Raw genomic sequence first — 24911 nt, forward strand, 5'->3', positions numbered from 1 at the left:
TTTCTGTGAAAATAAAAGCAACGAAAAAGTGCAACAACGGTGCATCGGTTTAATATAATTATACAGAAATATTTAGACAAGAATCATCTGCTGTACAATATCGAATACATCTATCCACCCAAAACAACATTCGACCCTTCCATCAGCTTCTCTTACTTTGGTACTTCAAAAATAGCCCACATGGACAAGCCAAAGCTTTATATTGAGCTTGATCAGAAAACACAGGAGTGAAATTTTAAACAAGCACCCAGAGCTTCAGTTCTCAAATGTTGTCCGCTGTGTTCACGATTACATTCTGTTTCAATGTACAGATGTATAGGCTAGGGGGATGAGACAGCTTCTTAAATGAAAACTAATTCAAATAATAATTACTCAGCTCATAAATCTTCACTTTGGACAGTTCATGCCCAGTGTGCAGAACAATGTGGCAAGCCTTTCCTTTTTTCTAATAAAAAAAGAAACATAATATACCCATGCATTATTATTTCCACAGTGTTGCTAAATAATTTAAACTGCATTTCAAATTTACAATGAAACTGCATTTCAAATTTACAATGAAGTTGCAATATGAATTGTGATTTACTTTTTGGCAAGTAGGTGGCGCTGGAATGGCCTGTAATATCCACATGAAGAGTCCTCGGGGGCTTCTTGAAATGTGATTCGTGCCAAAGTCTTTTAAGTACTCTTTTGGGGTGCCGAAACCCCTTGTTGAATGCACCGATTTCCATAACAAAAAAAAACAAAAAAACACACACTGCAAAAAAAAGTACTCTCTATTTACATACAATGTTTTAAAGACATTAATGTTTTCTTTACAAACAGAACTGGAACAAGTCTTTTTTTTTTTTTCTTCCTTTACATTCATTTTCTATAACAGTTCTTTCCACTGGCTTCCGATCTCCCTCAAGTTTGAGCTGAAGAGCTCCCGTTTGGCTCAATCTGTGTCCTGTCATCTCCCTTGCTTTCCCATCCTCAGGCCTGGTCACAGCGCCTCCCTCCCTGCCTCCAAGGGGTGTTTCCTGATGCTTTCCCAGCGGCTCAGTCATCGCTGTCAGACAGGGTCTCGTACTGTGCGGAGAGGAGAGGCGCTGGCTCGCGGTCCCACATGCGATTCTGCTGCAGGCTCTGTTGGAGAGAGGCTGGCTGGGCCTGTATGCTGGGGGGAGCGCAGGCCATTGAGGTGGGAGGGGTGTTGCTCAGCATCCGCATGGTCAAGGGGTTGTAGAACTGAGTGGAACCTGGAACAAAAACGAGGATTTCGGGTGAGCCGCTTGTGTTTACCAGATGTTTCAGACAGTTATATACAGTGTTGAGAGTGCTAGCTCCCGAATAACTTTTTCATATTTCGATACTGCGCTGAGCGAATGGTTTTTTACACTGGATCTCATTTTGGAATCTATCTGGATCGATCATCTCTCATCTACCTTTCATGATAAGGTTTGAAACTTAGGTACAGGAGGAAAAAATTGCCTGCCACACTTTATGTGCACCAGATACAAAAAGGTAACTCATGTTTGATTCATTCGTACACCTCCACGTCCCCCATCTTTACTTCTCGGTCTATCTAATCTGCACAGGGGGCTCTACTGCCTTGTCCAGCTGGCCAGAGGATGGGCCTGCAAATAGGCTTGACCGAACCCGACCAAAACTGTGTTGAACGCTCACCTGTGGAAGAAGGTCTATCCTCCCAAGCCCAGGCAGGGGTCTGCCTGTGATAGTCTCCCTCTGAATGGACCGAGGACACGGAAGAAGGCCTTTCAGCATAAGCCTGCCCAGGATTAGGCGACTTCGACTTTCTGCTGTTTGCTTTCCCAACTAATTTCTGCTTACCCACACCTAAGGAGGAAAGTTCAGAATAAAAAAAAAAGTTAAAAAAAAAACAAAAAACAAACGCTGTTTTTACTGCAAAATAATGTGCAGTCAACAGACCTGGGGTCAATCACAATTGTAATTGTGTAATTTGTAATAAATTGCTATTACAATATAATCGTAATTGTAGTTGAATCTGGGCACACCTGTGTAATAGTATTTGTAATTACCATATAATGATCAATTACAGTTCAATTACATTGAGTTTCAACCACTTTCAGTGATCCCATTTGTTTGAAATAACGTTACAGTATGTTTCTGTAGTTGTACCTGTGATTACTGCTTGGTAAAATAAACAGAGTAAACATGTTAATGTGTGTAGCTATTTATGCATTTATAATTGCAATTACTGCAGCAAAATTGTAACTAACTGTAATTGAACAAAATAGCATTGTAACTGTAATTTCAGTAAACAATTATGTTGTAATTGTAAATTATAATTGAGACCATGTCTGGCAGTCAACAATCTGTACACGGCAGTGTAGTTCCCTGCCCCCCTGAATGATGAGGCTCTGACCGGGGTTGGGTGAGGGGTTGGCCTCCTCTCGTCGGGCCTCGTTCATCGCTGCAGTGGAGCTAGGCGGGTGCTCCTCCTGCTTGTCGTCGAAGTTGCCCATCAGAGCTTTCCGGATGATGTCTTCCAGACCCAGATTGCTGGCTGGATCTGCAAAGGAATGACCCCTAGAGCTGACGCTGCCTGGGAGCAGGAAGAAATGAAACAAACAAACAAAAAATCAAGGGTATCAAGATGGGAGGGAAGGGAAGAGGGGAGAGAAAGAGAAAAAAATAATAATGTGAGCGTTTCTGGACAAGCTGCATCCAGCATGTATCAAATTAAAGATGTCAGCATTATTGAACATTCATTAATAAGCAAAGCATTGTCTACAAAGATGCAGTATTGAAAAACTAAAAATGTGATTAACTTGAGGTGTCTTACCTGAGGTGGTTACAGCTGGTAGATTAAATATTTCAGTTCCAGGCTGGGCACTTCCTGTAGAAAGACAGTGTGCTTGATTACTAAGAGACAATGTAATAGTAATACAGAAATGTACACAATAAACTTATCAGTTTAAAGAAACAGGGGCCTATTTCATAAGTGTTTACTCCAGTCTTCACTCATTTCTTTAAAGGAATAGAAACAAGCTTTCTCCAGTTGTTTGATCCTTGTTATGTAGCATTAACATGAAAAATATGGATTTAATTAAAGACTGAAACAAGTGCTTTGAAAATATGAACAACAGCGTTCTCGTGATGTAGTGTGTGTATATATTTTAATATTACAACAGAACCAACAGTTGTCACCTCTTTCTTATCACATTAATTACTTATGACAAGTTATATTTATAAGCACAGCCAATGAAAAAAATAATAATCCAAAACATGCCAACTGCAGGCAATACATTTTTATTAAACTGTTTACATCCTATGACATCCTTTTGGGGGCCATTGCATTTTTACAACAGAGCCATAAAACAAAATATCCATCTAAATGTGCTTTTATGTAATTTTTGAAATTTTGTTTTAAAAGCAACAGTAAGTAACACGTTTATTCACTCAATGTTATCCCTTTGAGAAATATTAAAAGAAACTTAATAAATCCAATGAGAAAAGTCATTGAGAAAGACTTGTACTCGAAACGTTGGCCATTGAATTTATATATATTTTTTAAAATATTTTTAAATTTAGCACTATTGAGTGTTTAATAGCTATAGAGAATACATCTGTAATCCTGCAATTTAAGCCTTGTACTGTGTTGTCTTAACCTGGAACTTCAACTAATGGTCTAGCTGAAACAGTACATGACCTACAGCAAATGCCCCAGGAAGCAGCTCACAACATTGTATTTGAAATATATGCATCCTCAATTAACATAACAGCACAATAAAGGGGGATCAGCAATACTTTTATTAAGAGGTATGATTTATTAGTTAGCACCCACAACAGATCTTAAAACCCACACAATCTCATTCTACTTTTGTTATTGATCAAGGTAAAAAGGAGGTAGCACCCCAGCATTGATACAGGGTTAAAAGGCTGCTGCCATGAGATTTAACATTAAAATCCACAAACAACTTATCTTTTTAACTTTCTCTGCAATGTTAGTGGAAATGAGAAAGGATGAGTAGAACAGCCCCACTTACCCATGTCAGAATCACCGCCACCAGAGGAGTTCAACTTACGAAATATCTCCTGCTTTTTAGATTTCACCATTGGGGAGGTGTTTTCAAGTTTGGTAAAAAACGAGGGAAGGTAGCTTACACTGCCAGGGGAGCGAGAATCAGTCCTGAAATCAAACAACATGGGTCAGCAACCTCGCACTGAAGAGCCCTACCCTTCAGCAACACCTCTCAAAATGGCATATGGATACATTCCTAATTGTTACAACGTGCTTTAATATTTTAGCATGTCCATTCAGTATGCTGCTGATCCCAAATTAAGGTAAAGTTGCATGGAATCACATTAAAGAATTAGAAACAATTAAACAGGTAGTGATAGATGAGATTAATATGTGAAGATTTTCACCTATAATAATATTTCCTACTGACAATGGGGTTATTACAGTACATGCAGTTTCTACTCTCTTAGTTGCATTCCATTTGGTCGGCCTTGTATATGTGGTTGTGTGTGACGTAACTAAGTGTGATGTTTGTCATCCTTGCAGGGCTTTATCTGTGTGAAGCAGTCTGCAGTCTCCTGCAGCCCTGTACCTGGGCTCTGCGTTCTCTGCATCTCGTCTCTGTGCTTGTTGCAGCAGGGCCTCCTGTTTCTCCATGGCTGAGAAGGACTGTGGGGGTGAAACGGGTTCATAAGACTCCATGTGCCCGCGATCAGGTGACTTGCCAGGCCTGGAAACAACAGGGACACAGACGTTACAAACAATTACAGACTGGATCGATGTGAACTTAGGCAACGAGGAGCCTGAAGTCAAGATACTTGCCAATTTCTTCTTCCAAGTATCGCCAGTGTAGCGGTGCGTGTTGCATGTAAAAGATTTTATTACTTAAATGCAAATATGTACTGCAAATCAAAAAGGGATTTGTATAATCTCATTTTGCCAAATGTCGTTAATGTCAATTAAATTAGACATGTATCTCATGTCTTTTTATCCAAAATATTTTAGTATATGAAATGCACTTTTTTAACTTTTGTTATATTAGGATTGAGACAGTTTGCAAATATAAGTTTGCCTTTGTAAATCATCTCTTCAATTCAAAAACATTTCTGAGGGAACATTATAAAATTATATGGAAATAGATACCAAGAAAAAGAAAGTACCAATTACACTGATGGCTTTAAATTAAAAAAAAAAAAAAAACAACATTAGGTCGCAATCCCTAATTGACTGCTGGGCCTACCTTCCCCTGGCTATGTCAGAGGCATTCTCTGAGGAGACCCTGGACGAGGGTCTCTGGTGGTGGGCTGGCTGTGCTTGTGATGACTGGCCCTGGTTCTCAGGGTTGTAGCGGCTTGGCACCTTCCCCCTGGAGGTCGAAGCAGGGGCCGCGGAGGCCGCAGGGGCTGCATTCTGGAATGTAGCTGCAGAGGAGGTCTGTGGAGCTGCCTGGCTTGCGGACTGACTTCGGGCAAAGTCCTGGGTGATAATATGCTGCAAGGCACAGGCAGTATTTGGGTTAGATAAAGCTAAATTATGCCTTGTATTTGCTGTAATGTGGAGGTGATTTTTTTTTTCTGCCACAAGGTGGCAGTGTTATCAAAGCTGTTTCTGTTTGATACTCAAATATATATATATATATATATATATATATATATATATATATATATATATATATATATATATATATATATATATATCTTCATTGGGTCATCTTACATTACTTGAACAGATGAAGCAATCATACAGATGTAGAAAACAAAATCGTGTTTAAATAGAGCCTGAAGTAAAAGGGGCAGCAACACAATGCCAGGAAGGCATTAAGAAAAGCATTCAGCTCAAACTTACACAGATATGGTCTGCCAAGGTGATGAGCCTGTGTGTTTTGGGGACCTGGCCGTATATCTCTGTCTGAGATGCAGGGGGTTGTGGAGGGGAGGGCGATTCCTGCTGGGCGCGGTACCGGCTCATCTGAGACTCAAAAGAACGCTGCTCACCTGCAACACAAAGGGTACCATCACTGCCAACAAAACTCAATTCAAAGACACCTTTTCTTGTTTTAGATTTAAGCACAGCCAGGACTGGACAACCCCACTGGCTCTGTACACAGTTACAGTTTACTAGAAACATGCTGTTGAGACAGGAACGGTATAGCTAATAAGAAACTAACACACCATTTCTGCTAGTGCATTGTTCGACACTAACTGAAATGGTTGTCTGCTTGGGGGGGGGGGGGGGGCGGGAGGGGAGTTATAGACACACCTTATATGATACATCTGGCTGAATGAATGAGAACCTACTTTCTGCCTGAGCTGAGTTAGGCACATCTTGTTGTAAGGATGTCTCTGGTTTCTCCTGTGCCTGTGCTGGAGAGCTGGCTGGACTGATGACATCAACAGCATCTCCACCCTGCCCTTCATAGCGATTTGAGGACACTGCAAAAAACAACAAAAAAAAAAACACAATTATAAAAATAAAAAAACACAATAATTACCAAAACACATTCTCTCAAATTATATATACATGTTTTATAATTCCCCTAGTTCTAATCTACTCCAATGTTCAGTAAAATCAGGTCTCTAAAGGAGACCAGAGATATTAGCACAAAGTCAACAATAGCATCAGTAATTTGCCTATTTTTTTATATATCATCAAACTGTTTAAAGTGCTGACCATTTTGTATTGAGGGTTTACTTAACTACATTAAGTAAATATTTTAGTAATTATCTTGTAATCCAGGGATGGAAATAACTTTCCATGGTATTGCTTAGAAGTTTGACCCATTCCAGGTTTTACTACAAGCTTGATTAGCCACAGGTAACAAGCTCAGGTTAGTCTTGTTAAACTCATAATAAAACCATGAATGGATCTCTGCAACGGGAGTCTTATTTCCATCCCTGTTATCAATTACAAAGCCTTACATATCAGTACTGTATACACCCTGGTTAAATCTCAACGAGCAGTGAATTGAAACGGTGCTCACAGCTGCTGGAAGAGTCTGAGCTCTGGGAGCCCCTCTCCCGGTTGTCTTTGTCCGAGGTGATCTTGCGAGTGATGATGACGTCGATGAAGTTGGCCGCCGTGATGGTGGTCTTTCCTCGGGTCCTCAGCTCCTCTTCGATTCGGGACTTTGTGGGGGGGTCCTTGTCTTTACTGCTCTCCCCGTAAGAGGAAGAAGATGAGGAGGATGAGGGGCCAGGGGGCTTCCCTCCGGGCAGAGAGACAGGGGCGTAAGGGGACTGCATGGAGCGGCGATCAGCTTCCATAGCTTGCTGCTGCTGCTGCTGAAGTTGCTGCTGAAGTTGAAGTTGCTGCTGTTGATGTTGCTGCTGGAGCTGGTGTTGCAGTTGCTGCTGTTGCTGGAGCTGCTGTTGGTGGTGATGATGATGGAGCTGCTGCTGTTGGCGGAGATGCTGCTCCTGCTGCTGCTGTTGTTCACTCAACATTGCTGCCCGTCGGGATGCCAGCTCATCAATGCGGCCCGAATCCTGTTTGCCCTCTTTGGCTTTGGCCACATCCATCTGAGGGGCTGAAGCAGCAGCGTCCACCAGGGCAGCCAGGGCGTCGGCCGCAGTGCTGTACCGGGAGGTGGGCAAGCCCTGGGCTTGGGAGGAGGGAGCACTGGTAGCCATTTGCCAGGGAAAAAAGGGGAGACATTTATTTATTAACTTTCAAGTTTTGGTTTTGTTTGTACACAGAAACAGAATTAGGTTTCTGTATGGTTGGGGGAGGGTGTAGGGGGTGGGGAGGGGGTACGGTGTTCACCTAGGGAAGTTATTTGTTATAAAACTGATTAAAACACAAGATTCCACCTGGCACATAGTTTAACTTCAGGAGGTATTCCCCATAAGACTGAATCTTATTCAAACCATACAGCACAGCGTCTCAGTACAGCACCAGAAGTATGCTTTATACCAACAGTAAACTAGGACAATAGATTTGGCTCCTTTGTTTGATTTTGACGTCAAAACCATTGCGTAAAAGTTAAACCATAGCTAAGAAAAGACAGTATATAGCTATTTGTTATCCACCCTCTTATTAAGCAGCTGGTATTATGCGACTTAAATTTTTGCCTTCTAACAAAATAGTCTTTAATGAAGATTTTACCTCATTACTCCTCATCTCACAAAGTAGCCCATTATATGTATCGCAAAGTTAAATGTTCACAGATGGCATTGAGAAGCATTACTGTTCATTAACAGATTATGCAGTCTTTACATAGCAATAGCCTATTAACAAATGTTAATGATGTTTGTAGAAATGCCTACCGCTGGCAGAATTTATTTTTTTTGTCAACCTTGTTTTATGAGTGTTTTTAATAGGTGTGCTTATATCTTTTATTTGTTTATTTAGCAGACGCCTTTATCCAAGGCGACTTACAGAGACTCGGGTGTGTGAACTATGCATCAGCTGCAGAGTCACTTACAATTACGTCTCACCCGAAAGACGGTGCACAAGGAGGTTAAGTGACTTGCTCAGGGTCACACAATGAGTCAGTGGCTGAGGTGGGATTTGAACCGGGGACCTCCTGATTACAAGCCCTTTTCTTTAACCACTGGACCACACAGCCATGGTCCAGTGGTTAAAGAATCTTTGGGGGAAGAGTAGTACAGCTTGAGTAGTCTTGTAGTACAGCTTGAGTAGTCTTGCAGCAGCATGACGTTCAGAAGGAAAAGACAGACAGCAGGAATTGGTCAAACTTACATGATACGTGAAGGGTCCAGTGGGGTAATGACACTCTTGCCATTTGTTCCCTGGAATATACTGGGTCTCTGTTGCACCATGCTCTCCTGTGACCTCACAGAGGGGGAGGGGGAACGCACGTACCCATGGCTACTAGGCCTGCCAGGCTGCTCAGGGCCTGTACAAAACAAACAGCAGCTTTTATTACAAAATGGCTCTGAAGAGCTCTTTCAACAAAAACTATGAAAAACACACTGAATGTATGCGTTCCATTTAATAACATTTGTGCGTAAAGTAAACCACCAAAGCACTAATGCCCTGGAGCCTGTGAGCCCGCACACCGAGCTTGATTGCTCTCAGGTCAGAGTAGTTCGCTCACCTGCCCGCATGTAAGCCATTTCATTTGAAGCCGCAGTGGCCACAGCTACCATCCTCTCCCGATCCCTCTGCTCTCGATGCTCTCTCTGCTCCCTCTCTCTCTCTCTCTGCTCCCTCTCACGTTGCTCTCTCTCCTTCTCCCTCTCCCTCTGCTCCCTCTCGCGTTCTCGCTCGCGCTCCCGCTCTCGTTCCACGCTGGCCGCGGACACAGCGAGATGGGCGGGGTGTCCTGCAACCCAAGGAAAAATAACTCTTCTTACTTGGGGGTAAAAGTCAGTGCAAATCGTTTCAAGTTGATATAAGCCCAGTAGTTTTATATACTATTTATAAAACTCTACTGAAACTGTTTCAGTAGAGTATCCATTTAGCAAATGATCCCTTGTATACAATGGGATTACAATCAAAGTAGGCCCTCACTGTTATCATTATACTGGCGAAAGATAATGCAGGCCTTCATTCATCAGAAAGATGCTTTCAAAAATGCAACACAGTTCAGTATCCTTTCCATAGACCTTTTTTTTACTTTGGGTTTCACCAATACAGCAAAAATGATTCCAACCTCACAAATGATATGGTATCTGCTAACAGTTGTTCTATGTGTTTATCATACTAATGCAAACATCCGTCACAATCTTATCTATGAACTTCCCCAGCTTGACTGACACAGTGCTTGCAAGGCTGATTTCTCACCTGGAGAGATGGAGGCTGGGTTGTAACCCCTTGGGGGGAAGGGGGACTGCGCTCCAGGGATGTAGCTGATGCGGTCCATGGGGGGAGTGCTTGTACCCCCTGGGTGAGGCAACATGATAGTAGGAGGCATCTGGGCTAGATCAATAATGCCTTTTCAGACAGAAGCAAAAAGGTCAGAGATGCAAAAATTCACAAAAAAATTGTTAAATATGTGCTATTATTGAGACTAGTCTGAATTGTATATACGTTTATTTTATATACTGTTTTTATAGTAATGGGTGTACATTTATCTCCCCCCATTAAAAACCAAAACACTTTAAATATTTTAAATTAACTAAAGCAAATAGGCACAATTAAAATGAAAGTTTTTGCCAGTGGTCATTTGCATCTCAGCTGTAAAAGGCAGTAGCTATTCAGTATAATCCTGAAAATCAACATAATCCCAGGTCCTGAAAATGATGAGAAGCAGCTCTACCTCTTGTTCCAGGTGCATAGGGAAGAGAGATCTGCTGCTCCCGTGGCGACAGTCCCCTAGCAACATCGGGCCGTGGGATAACCTGCATCTGCTGGGAGGTGATGTAATCGTTGAGGATGGTCTGCCTCGTGTTCTCCATAGCGTACAGCTGATATGTGTTGTGATAGCCTGATGGGGAGGGCTGCCTTGGGAACAGGTATGCTGCTGGAGAAAACAAACACTTTAGAGACAGGCAGAACTTGATTGAACAGCCGTGGATCAGAAATCAAACACCGACCAATTTAAGATTCCTCTTCTTTACATTACTAAGTGAAACTGCCAGCTGCGTTATACGTGTGCCGTTCATTTTGTTGGAAGAACTTGTGCTTAGGGTGGTAAAAATGAAAAGCATCCTGATGATTATTAATGGTGGACAAGCAATAATATAATATACAGCAAATATTAATAAGGGTCAAGTACATAAAGAAAAATCTGAAAATCCTATAGGATTAAATGTGGGCAACAAGAACATGGAATATTTGTGTTGACTTCCAAAATAGTAGTATATGTGATAGAACTTAAAAGAAAAAACATTTTTGTGTAAGGAAGAAGGATGAGACCTCAAACTTCAGGAGCAAACCACTGGGGAGCTCAAATGTATCATGGATGCCAGTCTGCACAATTCATTAAAATTAAAAGGTTTCTAATGAATGTTCATATACAATGCACTTGACTGTATAAAGTTGTATAATAACGGAATTTCCAGTGTGGCAAGATGGAGGACAGCCCACCTGGGTCGAGCGCCCTGTGGAATGCGATGGTGGGGTCGAGGTGGTGCGGGAGGTGGGCTCGGTACACCTCTCCTGGCACGCCCCCCCTGTGGTGAGGGTCGAAGGGGCTGTGCGGGGGCCCGGGCTCTCCTCCAGACACAGGGGAGTGGGCAGGGACACTCTCCCGCTGCGTCGGGGTCAGAGTGCTCTTCCGCTCGTGGCTTGTCTGCTTCCCAGACGGGATTCCACCTGAAAAAACAGAACAGTTATCAACGATTACCAGCCATTCAATGAGCTGGTCATTCACCTGGAACCCCAAGTTTACTCATGTTAAGAGCTGAACAATGCTTTAAAATCAATTTTATTATCTTGTTCATTTTAGTACTGTTACCAGTCCCTCCTTGAATTGTGCTATTTTGGTTCCTTTTTTATTATGTTAACTAATTTTTTAATAAACAATGCTGCAGATAAACTGCTATATCCCGGTGGTGTAGGTTACTAATTGCAGCTAAACCATTTAGAGAGACTTTGATCTTCAACACATGAGTAGGTAAAAGAAGCAGCAGCAGCTTTTCATCTGGACATTTTTTTTATATCGTACTAAGAAAAAGATTAAAAGCAAATAAAGATTTTTAAAGCCTAGTTTAACATTAACACTGTACACAAAAAAACAAGCACACTACCAAATCTGTATACGTTTTGCACAGATTGACTATTTGCATCACCTTGAGTTTCCAATTTCATACTCTTATCGACGCAACGTACTGAGAGTCATTCTTTTCAAAATCATGAGAAGTCTACAGAGGGAAAAACTAAAAGCTCAAAATGTCTTTCTGGCACCAATTAAAGCACAGGCTGTCACTGTTACGCAACAGGAAAACAGTCTCCTCCTGGCCTACAATATTATAATTTTGTATATTCTATTACCTCCTACTCAGGATATAGTGCTGTGGCAGAGCAGGGCTCTGCCCTTAGAAATACTGGCAGGGAAGGAGTTAAATTCTCCTCCCTGCTCAGATTGATTGCGTCAGGTGGGAGCAATCGACTAATTAATTATTCAATTAAGGACCCAGCCACCTGGCATAAAAGGAGGCCTCAGCCGCCCATGTGGGGACGAGAGTTCCAGAAGGAGAGGAAGTAACTGTTTGTCAGTGTGTGCTGTTTTGTTAGTTTTTGACCAGTGAAGGCAATGCCCAGCCTGGAAACTTTAATTTGTAATTTTTGTTTTCTGTTTATTATTTTGTGTTTAAAACCTTTTTGTTTGGCCCTTGTGCCTGTTTATTTGATTATTTTTGTTTATTAAAAAACTTTATTTTGAACTTTAAACTGTCTCTGAGTCACAACCTCGGTCATTCCTTGTCACATTTGCTGTTACTTTTTTACAATGCAGTAAAATATTAATGTGAATGAGACGACATGTGTAAGGAAAAGAAATAGTAAAGACAAAAGGTTACACTGTACACATCCTACAATATAAACACTACAGCTGACCTCATTATTTGACATGCATATCTTTGGATGGTTAGGAAGCGGTTAAACTATTAGCAGCCCTGCAATAGACAATTCCGCCAGCAAGCATGAGTGAGCTTGACTCTATGAGCACCCTGTAACATGCTGGGGGTGAACAGGTACCTTCTTGCTGTCTGCCCATCATGGGCGAGCCCCTGGAAATGGAGCTGTAGCTGACAGGAGTCCTCCGGGTGCTGGAGTCTTCGTACATGCCGGGGCTGAGCTGGGACTTGGGGGCTTCATGCAGGGTGGAGCGGAGGACAGAGGGGCCGGAGCGCGCTCGCACGGGGTCCGACGTCTTCATGTCTTCATACTTCCCCCTCTCCACCACCTTCATCCCCTCAGACATCATCTCCAGTTGAGGCATGCTGTGGCCCAGCTTGCTGGGTCCGATAATGAAGGACTTCACATTGTGTTTGATGGCCGGCTGGCTCACTCCGCTGCTTTCGTACTTGATTGGTGTACCCTGTCATTTGTAAACGTTTCAAAATTAGTTTTGAAATAGTTTCACTAACACTTTGCCAGCAACTGTTCTGTCTACAGCTATGGCCAAAAGTTTTGAACCACCCAATAGAATTAACACATTTTGCTTCAAAAAGGTTGAATAAATCCTGCTGAATAATGTTCCATTTACATATTGAATTACATATCACTTTGTAGTTTTCCGTATACTTAAAAACGAACATGAAATACTGTACTACTATTATGGCTTCCGGTAGACTTGCAATATCATTTTTTTTTTCTTTGATTGTCTCAATTCTAGAATTCTAGGTGATGCAAAACTTTTGGCCATAGCTATACACATCCACCCTACACCAGTCCCCAAGGTAGCAGACATAGGACACGTATGAGATTGCTTGAAGACTCCTATGCAAGTTGGTTTCTAGACTGCTTGAAGAACCTACTCCTATGCAAGCTGGTTTCTAGATTGCTTGAAGAACCTACCTCTATGCAAGCTAGTTGCTAGAAAGGAGGTAACAAAATCAGGTACATGTAGAACTGGCTTTTAAAATACCCATGAAAATAAATCTTCAAGAGGGACACTGAACATACCAAACTATGGAGGTTATTAAAATAATGGGCAGTGGTTACTGTGTTCTGTGGCCAAAGACACAGTCAGGCTTGGAAATCACTGCAAAACAGTTTGAGGTTTGTACTCCACCAGAGCTACAAGCCAACATCATCAATTGACCCACATTGCAAAGACAAAGACTCCTTTTCACCCAATGGGGTCCATTGCCCTTTCAGTGTATGTTACATAACCAAAATCTACCCGGTCATGCACTGCTTGACCTCTTCTGAATTCAATCGCTTACTTTTTCTTCTGTCTTATTGATTACGATCTCCAGTTCTTACCTGGGAGATGGATCCCTCTATGACTGGCCTTGTGTTCTGTACGCCATCGGGGGTCTTGCGGTTATCCTGGCCCAACAGGTCCTGCCTGGGGATCTCATGGATGGAGCGGCCCATCTCTTTGATGGTGGTCACTCCTTGGCCCTTGGAGATGGGAGGGCTCTCCCGTTTAATCTGTTTGCCGTATTTGTGTCCTTCGTCAAAAGCTTCAACTGATGCCCTTGGAGTACCTTCAAACAGAAACAGATTATAGGAATTGAGATGCCGTCTAGTCTTAATGGAGGGCACGACCTCAGAGAAACAAGCACAGAGGAAACCCATTGCTTACCGTTCCCAGAGACTTATTTATCTACTGTAAGTTAATTACTAATTTTTATGCTTGATTTAGGCACTGGTAGATCACAGCCCTTCCTGTAAATAAGAAGCAGATGTTCATGCACGTACCTTGCATTATAGATCCAGTGAGGACTGTCCTCTCTTTTGACTCTGGTGCGTGTGGGCTGTCTCTTGGCAGCGCTCGGCTGATCAAACCTATAGCGGAAAACAGAAAGGATTTGGCAATTGGAACAGGAATGGCAGCTTTTCCACTGAATCCCAATATAAAAGGGGAGCAGATTTTATTGCATGTTAAGGCAAGGCGATTATTACCTTCGTAAGGTGCAGAGACAGAGGATTCCCTTACTGCGTGGCCTCTGGGTAATCCTCCCTCCATCATATCATAGGAACGCTTCACCCCAATGAATTCCGGGCCTGTTCTTGGGCTCCTTGTGCCTTCTCTTGCATTCTTAATAGCTGAGGAGGTGAAAGAGTTTGATTACACAGTTATGTTGCATTATTAAGACCAGACAAGGGACCAATGTTATGTGGCCTTAGTCAGAGGCTGGACTTACTGGCAGATCTATAGCAACTGTGCATAAATCAGTTACAGTAAGGGCCTCATGGCACCCGGAATAAAAAAAAGAATGTTTTTGTTTTTTACAACTATAATTCTGCCAAAATGAGCCATTAAACGAATTCAGTATGTTTTGTTTTTACTTGTACAGTTTATTTCAGTACTGTACATTATGTTTTGTTTTTCAAATGAGGCCAACACAGATTTCAATTACACATACGAGTTTTGAACTGACATTCAGGAATAGGGGCGACTTAAGTTAATGTTGCTATGTAATAAAACATAAAAAAATAATTAAATGGAGCGGCTAAAGCCTCTCATCTCAGTATAAATATTCATGGAACAGCAGTTGTAGCTCACTTAAAGCAGGGCAGACATTTGGATTAGCCAGCATGTGGATACTTACTGTCGTAAGATACGATGTGCCCACTCTTGCCTTCATAGATAACATGTCCTTTGGAAAGAGCATCCTCTCTGGCCTTTTCTGGGCTGCTGATGTCCTCAGTAGCCCGTTTGGAGATGGTGCCTTTCAGAAGCACATCAGAGGGAGTGCCTGAGTGGGAAAGAGCTGGAGTACCCTGTTGAATAAAAAAAAGAAAAGAAAAATGTAATCCAAACATGTTCAGCAGCCAAAGAACACAGTGTGACACTTACAGCACTCTCAATTTTGGCATTTCTGGGGGAAGGTTGCAAACGTTCATTAAATTTCGCTTGCAGATTTTTTTTAATTTCGCCCTCAATTCCAAACAATGGATTTCAGGCTACTGGAAAGCTAATGGTGATGAGTCTATCCTAACACAGAGAAGCACAACAAGATGTGCTACTGAAGTACAAGGCAAAGCTGTCAAGTGCTGAAGTGGAGACCCAGGTTCACCTGAGTAATTGAGCCCCGGAATGGGAGGTCTGCAACCTTGGGAGCCCCTCGTGTGATGCTTCCTTCCTGGATGGTAGACACTGGATTACCTGCAACATCAAGAGGACATGTATTGAAGAGGATCCACATTGTATTACACATAATATGTGTGTATTTTCATGTTCAATTGTTGATATTTTTTATATATGGTCACTAGCAAGACAACTGAAAGGACCGTTTCCATCAAGGTGTCTGGAGCACAGAAGATGCAATCTGAAGATGACGCTTTCACTTTCAAGAGAATGCAAGAATCCTGATAAATGTTAATGCTTAAACGCTGCCAGGTGGCAATGTAGTGCAGGGGAGGTCACTTTAGCACAGAGTGAACATTTTTCGTACTCTTCACATGTCAGTGACGTGCTCAAGTATTGTGGTGTCCAGTTTAAGGGAGCATTGAATGACGCAGAATCTTACCTCTCACCACTCCTTCATACTGCGCCCTGGACAGCAGGCCTTCTGGTTGTGCACTCTGACCTCTGGGAGAAAACTCTTCCTGCTTAATGTATGGCATCGAAGGTACTAAATATAAAGAAACAAGCCATCGTCACTGGGTGCACTCACACAAGGCAACACAAAACGACTTCTGTGTTTTCAAATCCCCTGCTTACTTGTCTTTGCCGAGTCTTGTTGCTGTCTGGGTAGTCCCAGCGATATGGAGCCCACAGAGCTTTTGGCTGTCTCTTGACAATAAGCGCTTTGGCTGTGAGAAGGTAAATACGTTCCAGGAGTGCCCTGAAATTGAAAAACAGCAACAGCTGATCACCGACGCTTCAACTGCTATAGAAGGCCCTACTGTTACATTTTAAATCTGGTTGTTTATAACATGTTATGGTGTACAAAGGCAATGCACAGTCTGTACTGTACATCCCTGGGCACGAAATACAGTTCAGATAGAACATTGTGTAGTTGGATCACTTTCAGCAAACATAACTAAGTACTTAAGAGGAATCTCCCCCCCCCCCCCCAATTCATTTTAAATTGCGAGAATAAAGTGCGCTTGGAGGAAATTAACAAGGCTTACTTACTCGTAGGTTAAGTAACCCTTTTTAAATGTTATGACGTTATTACCTTTGTCCTTGCCAACACTGGCACAGAAATGGAAAGTCTTCATAATTAATAACCTTCCCTGATACCAACTGGAGGTTAAATCATGTTGCTCCTAGCTGCTCAGGTTCAAGCCTAATCAACAAGCTGCCCTTTGTATTTCAGCTATAAAACATCCATACCAAGATTAAAAGATGTAGAGCTTCATTTTTTCCCCTAGTAACATTTTCACTACTACCGTTATCAGTGCAGTAGAACTTTTGAACATTTTAGTTTAAAAGAAACTGCATAGTTTTTTAAATTGCAAAACAATTTAACAATTTCATAAAACGGTTGATACAAGCCACGAAAGCCACACAAGTTATGGTACACCTTTCCTGTCATTATAACAAGTGCCAAGTTAATCTATGAAGTAGGATTCAGAAAACCATAGGTTACAATTTCTGTCAAATAGAAACTTAATTTGACATTCCTTTGTGAAGTTTGGTTCTTTCAGAACAACTCCTGTAGACAGTATCTAAGAGATGAGCTTCCGAAGACTTTGACACAAACCTCCATACTGGAGCTCTTATCAGCTCTCCTCCTGCTCGGCCCTGCACTTACCTGTGAAATGGATCCTCCCATGATAAAGGACGGCTTGTCGGAAGATTTGGAGGATGGTATTAGTGGAGGAGGGGAAGGAATGTTGGGAGGCCTCACGTGTCTGGAAAACGGCACTCGTGCACCATCTGAGAGATTCTGAAGAACGTGATTTGGAGCAGGCTGCAGAACTGGGGGGGATGGGGGATGAGACACATACACACAGCATTACAACAAAAGAGAAACACAGAATATTTTCACTTGGGAAATTTTTGTTCCAAGCACATTCTAAATGATTGTACATGATGATACCTGATTTAAATATACAACCTATTAAAACCAGCAGTGCAAAGAGATTCCAGGATCATAGTTGCCCACCGCTGTAACATTACAACCTGTAGTTTCAAACTATTTGTACTCCCTGATCTTTTTATGGAGTCATTTGGATTGTTGTGGCTCAGATGTGGAGTTTTATTCATGTCCTGCCTAGCCTAGTGTCCAATCACTTTGATCAAGACCGTTTGTTCCAGTTGTAAAGGCCTGTTTTTAATTTAACATTTGGGAAACTTCACTTTCCCGAGCTATTCCAAATGATTGCCAAATGATTTTATATTTATGACTCATAACAAATCGTATCTTAAAAAGGGGGGGGGGTTTTAATGACAATGTTCTTGTGTTCAGCCAATGATTTACTCTTTTAGAATACATGGAGGGGTCAGAAAGTTAGAACACTATTTTTTAAAACAAAACAATTTTTGCACAAGGAACTGACTACATAATAAGAACATGTTTAAGTCTTAAGAAAAAGTAATGCAGTATTACAGTGTTATATCCTCTTTTAAAGTATTTGTAGGTTGTGCTACTTGATTTTAATTTTAAAATCAGGAGATATCTGATACTGCTTTAGTTTACAGAAAGTTCTCAGTTTCTATGCCTTATTCTCAGAAAGTCTGTTACTGACATATCTCTGCAGTGTCTCTAACTTAATGTCGTGCCAGTAATCAAGTTTTAAAATGGAAAACATGTTTGCTACATCTTTTATACATCTTTATAAGTTTCATTTGTGACCAATATAACGAATGTAAACACAACAGGTGAGATTCATGAAATTATTTTGTGAGCTACAACCACTTTATAAATCATACACCAAACAAGAGGTTGCACTTCAGTTTTACCCATCCACTAAAATAAAACACAATGAATCAGCACAAGAGACAACACAGTGAGTTACGAGGCTAGATTACAGTGAGATAAGAGATGGGTTTAAAAGCACCTGTGTGTTGAGGGAAGGAGGAGGTGTCAATGGCTCGGACATCGTGGGGTAGGGGGTACCTGTGCCGGAGGTAGTTACCTGGTGGCACGCTGTAACGAGGGGCATTGACGTCAGGCTGAGGGGAGGCCCTGCTCCTGTAAGGGGACGCAGACCTGGCTGAGTTACTGAGGACCTGGGATTCCTGCTCCATTGAGAGCTTCATCTCATAAGGCATATAGGCAAAGGGTTTACCTGCAACAAAACACGAGGCAAGAGGAAAGTCATCACAGGAAAGTGAGATGGATCATCCGTTAGCACGTTCTATAGCCATAGCGCCAGCCGTAGACAAGAAATCATAAAGAATAGTAAAAAAAACATGTGGTCTGTATTGTTCAAACAGAGGTTCAAATACGTGGCAGTGATAGGGTTCACTTAGACAATCAAAGAATAAAGCTGTGCCCCTTATATGGCAGCCATCTGAGCGAATGCTTAATAAATGGCCTGGAGCACTGGGTATGGAGTTTAAGGAGAAGCTCGCGTGTCTCACCCTCCCGGTCCACGATGCTGGGGCTCTTGGTACCGACTCGCGGGCTGCTGGCCCTGTGCCTGTCCTGGGGCTCCTGCTCATGTCTCTGCCGCTCCTCTTGCTGGGACGACTCCAGCACTGCCTTGATGTGGCGCTGGAACAAGGCCAGGCCACTCATCGGGTTCCCAGCCTGGACGTTGGCAGAGCCGTAGGTGCTCGACACCTACAGAGAGGGGGAGCGGAGGCAGCAGTCCACATTACCAGGGAGTAAAAAACACAAAGAACACAGGGCTCTAAAAACACCCGTTCCCAGGAAATATATTACTCCTCCCAATGAGACCCTCCTTTGATCACACTGTCTGGCTTCAAAAAAAATGTTCCAGAAAAGAATGGTGGAATTTTTTGTTGTAACAGCCATAAAAGCTTCGCTAGCACAGCAAGGGCAGTATCCTATTGTTTAAGATTCCTACCTAACGTTTCTAACAGACCCTGATGGCCACTGACAACCTAACTTTAGGTAAGGTTGTCTAAGATTACTATTGAATCAGGGTCTGTGAAACAATCCCCTTGTGTTTTAGATGATCAGCTATTCCATAGAATCCACCACTCTCCACCTAAACGTTATGTCTACTCGATTAAGGTTCGAGAGTTATTAATAGCCATTGATGAATTACTCAGAATTGACTGTTTGAATGAAGTCCATAATTTGACGATCAGGACAACCGGCACAGCTCACAAAACTGTTACATTCTACATGCAGTTGTGAACATCGGCTATAAATTACAGTTGAAACATTTGTCAGCATTCTTCATTTTGGAGGGGGGGGGGTTATACACCAATCAGGGCAAAATCATATATATATATATATATATATATATATATATATATATATATATATATATTTTTGTTGTTTAAACATCACATATCATCTTCAAATCCTTTATTCATAATCCTGTATTTTGTTATGTATTTAACTCACGTGGTTAGATGGTTGGTCTAAATAAGACATGATATTTTCACCCTGCTGACTGCTTCCACTTTTCTCCGATTTTGCAAATCTGATATGAAACTGGGGACCAGTATAATGACTGACCATGGGGGGAATCATGGCTGCCCGCTGCTGCAGCTGCTGCATGTCCATGTGTCCTTGTTTCACCAGCACTGACCCGGCGGGGTTGAGCAAGGACGGCTTGTCTAGACTGAAAATCCTGGAAGACACAAGTGATTTGAGAAGACAGTCACAACACACACACAGTACAGTCAAACCCATTTAATGAAAACTTCAAAAAAAGACCCTGACGTTAAATGGACATCACCAGGAGTTCACCAATAACCTGACAAAATACATGTGGACAATATTTGACAGTGGGACTTGATATACAGTAGAGTACTAAGTATTCCACTGATAACAACAGTGTTTAATAATAAAATGCCTTGACTAATACAGCCCACGACATTGTATAAGTGGAACACATTGTGTTGTTTTGTCATTTATATCTGGGACATTTCAGTCCTGTACTTGGTTACGCATCACTGTGGTGATAATAAGTGGAGGTGACATTAAAAGGACTCTTATTATGTAGGTTGCACTGTACTTCTCAAAGAATACTTCATTCAGTTAGACACCGGAAATTCAACCTTGTGTCCGTTTCCTAATTTTCAACATCAGCTGCCTACTTGATTCGGTTTTCTCTTGAAAAATGTAAATCATAACAGTTGGCTTACAGGACATTGTCAAGTGGGGGAGTGAGTGCGCATGTTTTCATAGTCAGCAGTGACCTGACAGAGCATGATCTACTTTAATGGCCCTGCCATTTACTCTAACTTCATGGAAATATATATTTTTTTTAGCAACAATGTCTTGGCAGTGCTTTGTTCAATTTCCATTACAAAAGGAAGCCTGGCTCCTGTGTTGAGACATGGCTCTGAGCCCTGAAGCTTTTCATACACTTGGCAAGTGGTCTGACTTTTAGCTTTGCTTAAGGGTGTTCTTTTTGTTTATTTTTTGGAATGTGCCAACAAGCTTTACGCATCAGTTTTATAACTGGAGGGGGGGAATGGCCTTTTATAGGCCGACTGCAATGTCCCCAAGAGCAACTTTAGTATGAAACATCAGTTTTCTAAACTGTTTTCTTCTTGTTCAGTCATCCCATCTTGGTGAATTTGTAAAACTCCTACATTAAAAGCCCTCTGGTGGCCTCAATATAATTCTTTTTAAAGAGTAAGTGGCGGGGTTCCGAGAAATACATGTCCCCACGTGTTGCTACAACTGTTTAAATAACATACCTGTCATTTTTCTTTTCATTATTAACATCCTGACAACTTTTTACACTTTTAACTTTAAAGTCTGTTTTGAAGCTCTTTTCAAAATGTCCGCTGTAGTGCACTGATAGTGTCAGGATTATTGCCCACATGGTCAAACAGGTAACAGCAATAACGATCCACGATGTGGTATGGAACAGAAAAGCCAGAGCACTTGTTATATTTTTTTATTTTAAAATAAAATCTGACAGGATTAAAACAGTTGTAACAACACGTGGGGACGTATTTTCCGGATCCCCACTACTTACTCTTTAAGACCATCATTCCATTTTTAAAAGGACCTTAAAATGGATTTTACAGCAACTATTAATGTTACACCCAGAGCTGTCAGTGTACTTTGCATCTGTGTTGAAACAGAGCACACATTTGCAACGTAACTGATGGCAAACACTTCTAGCAATTACAGCTCCACAAGTGAACAGTTTTGTGTGTTTTACTGTGTACAGTCTGGCTAGGGACAGTCAATGTTATTACCTGTACAACTGGTACTGGCTGTAAAAGTTTATACTCGGTTTTTATCTGCTGCTGACGAGAACACGTCATCCAGCTGCACTTATGAATCCTGAAAACACACACCACAAGTGCAGCTGGGTTCAGTATCTCCCTGGCCACATGCCTTTGTGTTTAAAGCTGTAGTGCCGTATATGGCTTGAGAAATATATTTTACATATTTAAAAAAGATATCTACAAGCCATGTTGACACTATTGTCTACTGAATAAGCATTTCCTTTCAAATGTTCGTAAAGCCGTAACAAACACTTTTAAATGAAAATATTCATATAAAAAAGCCATCATAAACGATAATGTTCATTTTGGAATTAACATCCTGCATTTTCTTTTTGAAAACAAATACTACACAGTGTGGAATTGTAATGTAAAACATATAAGAAACAAAGTCAAGTAACTTGAAACAGTACACTGAAGGTACTAGCCAAAACATGTGTTTACTTGGCTTTTTTACTTAGAAGTTTCTGATCTGAGTATTTTAAAAGTTAAAGATGGTATGTGGCATTTAAGTTTTATTTTGTGAAACATCCTTTAAATAAAGAAATGTGCAGAAATAAAAAGAAACAAATATTCTGTACATTTCTTTAACATGACTAGGGTGTTAGTGCTAAAAATGTACTCTGAACCAGCATTTTTTTAAATGAATCAATTAAAAAAAAAAAAATGTTATGAACAAGCCAACCTCTGCCTGTCTGGCTCCCCGTCCACATCCTCATCCGCACTGCAGGTGGCGCTGGAATCGTTGTCCGAGTGGGACTGGCGCCTCTGCCCTCGCTGGGACAGGTTGAGCCCCATCTCCTCCAGCTCTCCCTTCTCCCAGTGCTTCTCCAAGTCCTTGTCTTTGGTATCAGCCTCCACTTTCACCTGGACGTCAGCAGTGGGCTTCATGTCCACATCGATGGGCTCTGCTTTGGTCTGCACTTGGGGTTCGTAGGGGGGTTGGGCCCCCCTGTCCTGCCCTGAGCACTCGGCTGCCTCTGGGCTGGTCTCCTCCTTCACTTGCAGCTCACAGTACTGGCTCTCGTTGGGTTTAGAGGCTGCAGTCGTCAAGGGCGAGGAGGGGGTGCTTTTGGAGGCAGAGTCCTGTTCAGGGGGGGCCTCGCTGTTGGGGAGATTGTTGCTGGAGCTCTGCGTCGTCCCCTCGCCTGTCTTGCTGGTCTCCATTTGGGAAGGGGACGGAGCGCTCTCCGTGTCGGAACTGTTCTCAGCACCTGAGGGCACAAGAGAGAACACGTTTTGAGATTGGAGTGGTGGGGCAATTATTTGAATACTTGAACAAACACTGCTGGAAATGTATTGCAATAATGACCGCGTTTGTATTCGTTCTCTTAACAATTAATAAATGACAGGATCAAAAAGATATCATGTAAGGGAAATCAATGCATAAATGACACCTGAAAAATGTATTCTACTGCACAGAACATTTTTTTCTCTTCTTTCTTCAATAGGTCATTAGATGGGGTACCGTTTTTTTTTTTTTACTGCAGTATGGTACAAAATATGCCTGTTTTCCAGCCAATTCATAATTAAAGATTATCATCATATACGATTACATTTTAAAGAATATTCAGAGTTCAAAAACAAGACACAGTGTGTGAGATTGGCGCAATTTTGTTTTTCTTCTTAGTGTCAGAAATGATGTGCTTAGTATAACGTTCAGGTTTTCTTCAAGTGCCAAGTGCACAATGACCTCCTTTTATAGTCACAAGGAAGGTCTGCTAATTCAATACTGTGTTGATGCCTCACACAAGTCCTGCCGCAGATCAATCAAGCAAGCTACTGCACTGTTTAAAAAAAAAACAACACACACACACTGTACACTGCTCTTGTGTTTGTACAGCCCGATACCTCCCATTGATCAGGGCTTCAAACAGCATCATCGTTAACTAAGCTCTTGCACGCTGGTGAAAACTTGTCATCCGGCGTGCCAGGCTGTGATGACTCACCTTCACTGTCTTCTGGGTTCTCTTCCTCATTGGAGCCATCATTCTCATCATCCTCCGGCGCAGACACTGTGGAGGCCATGCTTTCACACTGAGACACGTCACGATCCTCCCGGGACCTCCTGGAGCCCTGCAGCGGTACACACCCACACACATTAGCCCCATTTGGAAACTGCATCAAGAATCCTCTACATCCAAACCCCAGTGTCCACTGCACACTTGTTTTCTTAAACCCTCAGTAACTACACAATAGGCGCTTTGCACCAAACTGCTGTATTTGGGATTGAGCACGCTGCTTTGCTAAATACGCAAATATTTCAAATACAATACGAGATCTGTGGTTCCCAACTCCAGTCTCCTCAAGGTCCATCAAATCCTAAAAATTAGCAAATTGACCCGGACCAAATTTAGTAATTTGGTACTTGGTTGGAATAAATATCTGGGCTGGATCTCAAGGGCCGGAGTTGTGAACCACTGGCAGAGATAAACAGCTTGACCACTGGAATGAGTTTGAACTCCGCTGCATAAAGTGATTAGGTACCACGAAGCAGCAGCAACGTTTTACCAATAGGATTGCATTTGGAATACGTGTTCAAAACTGAAGTGTAAAACACAAGAAAAGAACCAGCACAAGAAAATGGAGGTGTGATAATGTTAAAAGCGCGAATAAGAAAAAGTAACACCTTTAATTGGCTCAGACTGCTTACTTGCTTGTGCTGCTGCAGCAGGTTGTCCAGGTTGTGTCGCCTCTTGTAGTTGAAGTAGAAGTTCTTGCACTGGGCCTCGCTTTTGGTGCCCACCATCTTGGCAATGGATCCCCAGTTGCGCCCATGCTCCACCAATCCTGTGAAATGGAATATGTAGGTCAAGAGCTGTTTTGATGGAGCTAAATTAACCAAGCTATTTGTAATTTACCAACAACCCTCGGAAAATAATGAGAAAAAAAAACAGTTAATAGTAAATGCAATCGTGTATAACGGTGTCAAATAAAAATACTAACAGCAAAACCAAGATCCTGAATATTGACTGTACGGGTAACCAGAATGCAAGTCATAGGCCTGCTAATTCATTACTGATGCTAACCCTTTTCTTCTTCAGATGGAATAGAATCGCA

General features: G+C 41.9%; 1 protein-coding gene across 12 annotated transcripts in view; it reads right to left on the reverse strand.

Moving 5' to 3' along the window:
- Positions 1-29: 29 nt before the first annotated feature.
- ncor1 (nuclear receptor corepressor 1) overlaps positions 30-24911 on the reverse strand; it is a 60512-nt gene continuing 35630 nt past the window's right edge. For 3 of the 12 annotated variants that reach the window (XM_058998151.1, XM_058998153.1, XM_058998159.1), the window contains 30 exons: positions 24505-24641; positions 23801-23927; positions 22537-23065; positions 20005-20233; positions 19047-19248; positions 18521-18751; positions 17272-17438; positions 16233-16356; positions 16039-16143; positions 15586-15674; positions 15118-15289; positions 14468-14611; positions 14264-14350; positions 13823-14049; positions 12590-12932; positions 10979-11206; positions 10209-10412; positions 9734-9883; positions 9045-9272; positions 8687-8843; positions 6966-7603; positions 6283-6417; positions 5831-5979; positions 5226-5476; positions 4578-4715; positions 4011-4153; positions 2807-2860; positions 2387-2566; positions 1666-1836; positions 30-1238 (listed from right to left, as the gene is read on the reverse strand). In XM_058998151.1, the coding sequence (XP_058854134.1) occupies positions 1039-1238; positions 1666-1836; positions 2387-2566; positions 2807-2860; positions 4011-4153; positions 4578-4715; positions 5226-5476; positions 5831-5979; positions 6283-6417; positions 6966-7603; positions 8687-8843; positions 9045-9272; positions 9734-9883; positions 10209-10412; positions 10979-11206; positions 12590-12932; positions 13823-14049; positions 14264-14350; positions 14468-14611; positions 15118-15289; positions 15586-15674; positions 16039-16143; positions 16233-16356; positions 17272-17438; positions 18521-18751; positions 19047-19248; positions 20005-20233; positions 22537-23065; positions 23801-23927; positions 24505-24641 (5939 nt within the window). In that variant the 3' untranslated portion in view covers positions 30-1038. The remainder of the gene's footprint in view (positions 1239-1665; positions 1837-2386; positions 2567-2806; positions 2861-4010; positions 4154-4577; positions 4716-5225; positions 5477-5830; positions 5980-6282; positions 6418-6965; positions 7604-8686; positions 8844-9044; positions 9273-9733; positions 9884-10208; positions 10413-10978; positions 11207-12589; positions 12933-13822; positions 14050-14263; positions 14351-14467; positions 14612-15117; positions 15290-15585; positions 15675-16038; positions 16144-16232; positions 16357-17271; positions 17439-18520; positions 18752-19046; positions 19249-20004; positions 20234-22536; positions 23066-23800; positions 23928-24504; positions 24642-24911) is intronic. The other 9 variants (XM_058998158.1, XM_058998162.1, XM_058998156.1 and 6 more) reach the window with 6 other exon arrangements.

Source organism: Acipenser ruthenus, chromosome 24 (assembly GCF_902713425.1).
Source record: "Acipenser ruthenus chromosome 24, fAciRut3.2 maternal haplotype, whole genome shotgun sequence".
In the NCBI taxonomy this organism is placed as follows: Eukaryota; Metazoa; Chordata; class Actinopteri; order Acipenseriformes; family Acipenseridae; genus Acipenser; species Acipenser ruthenus.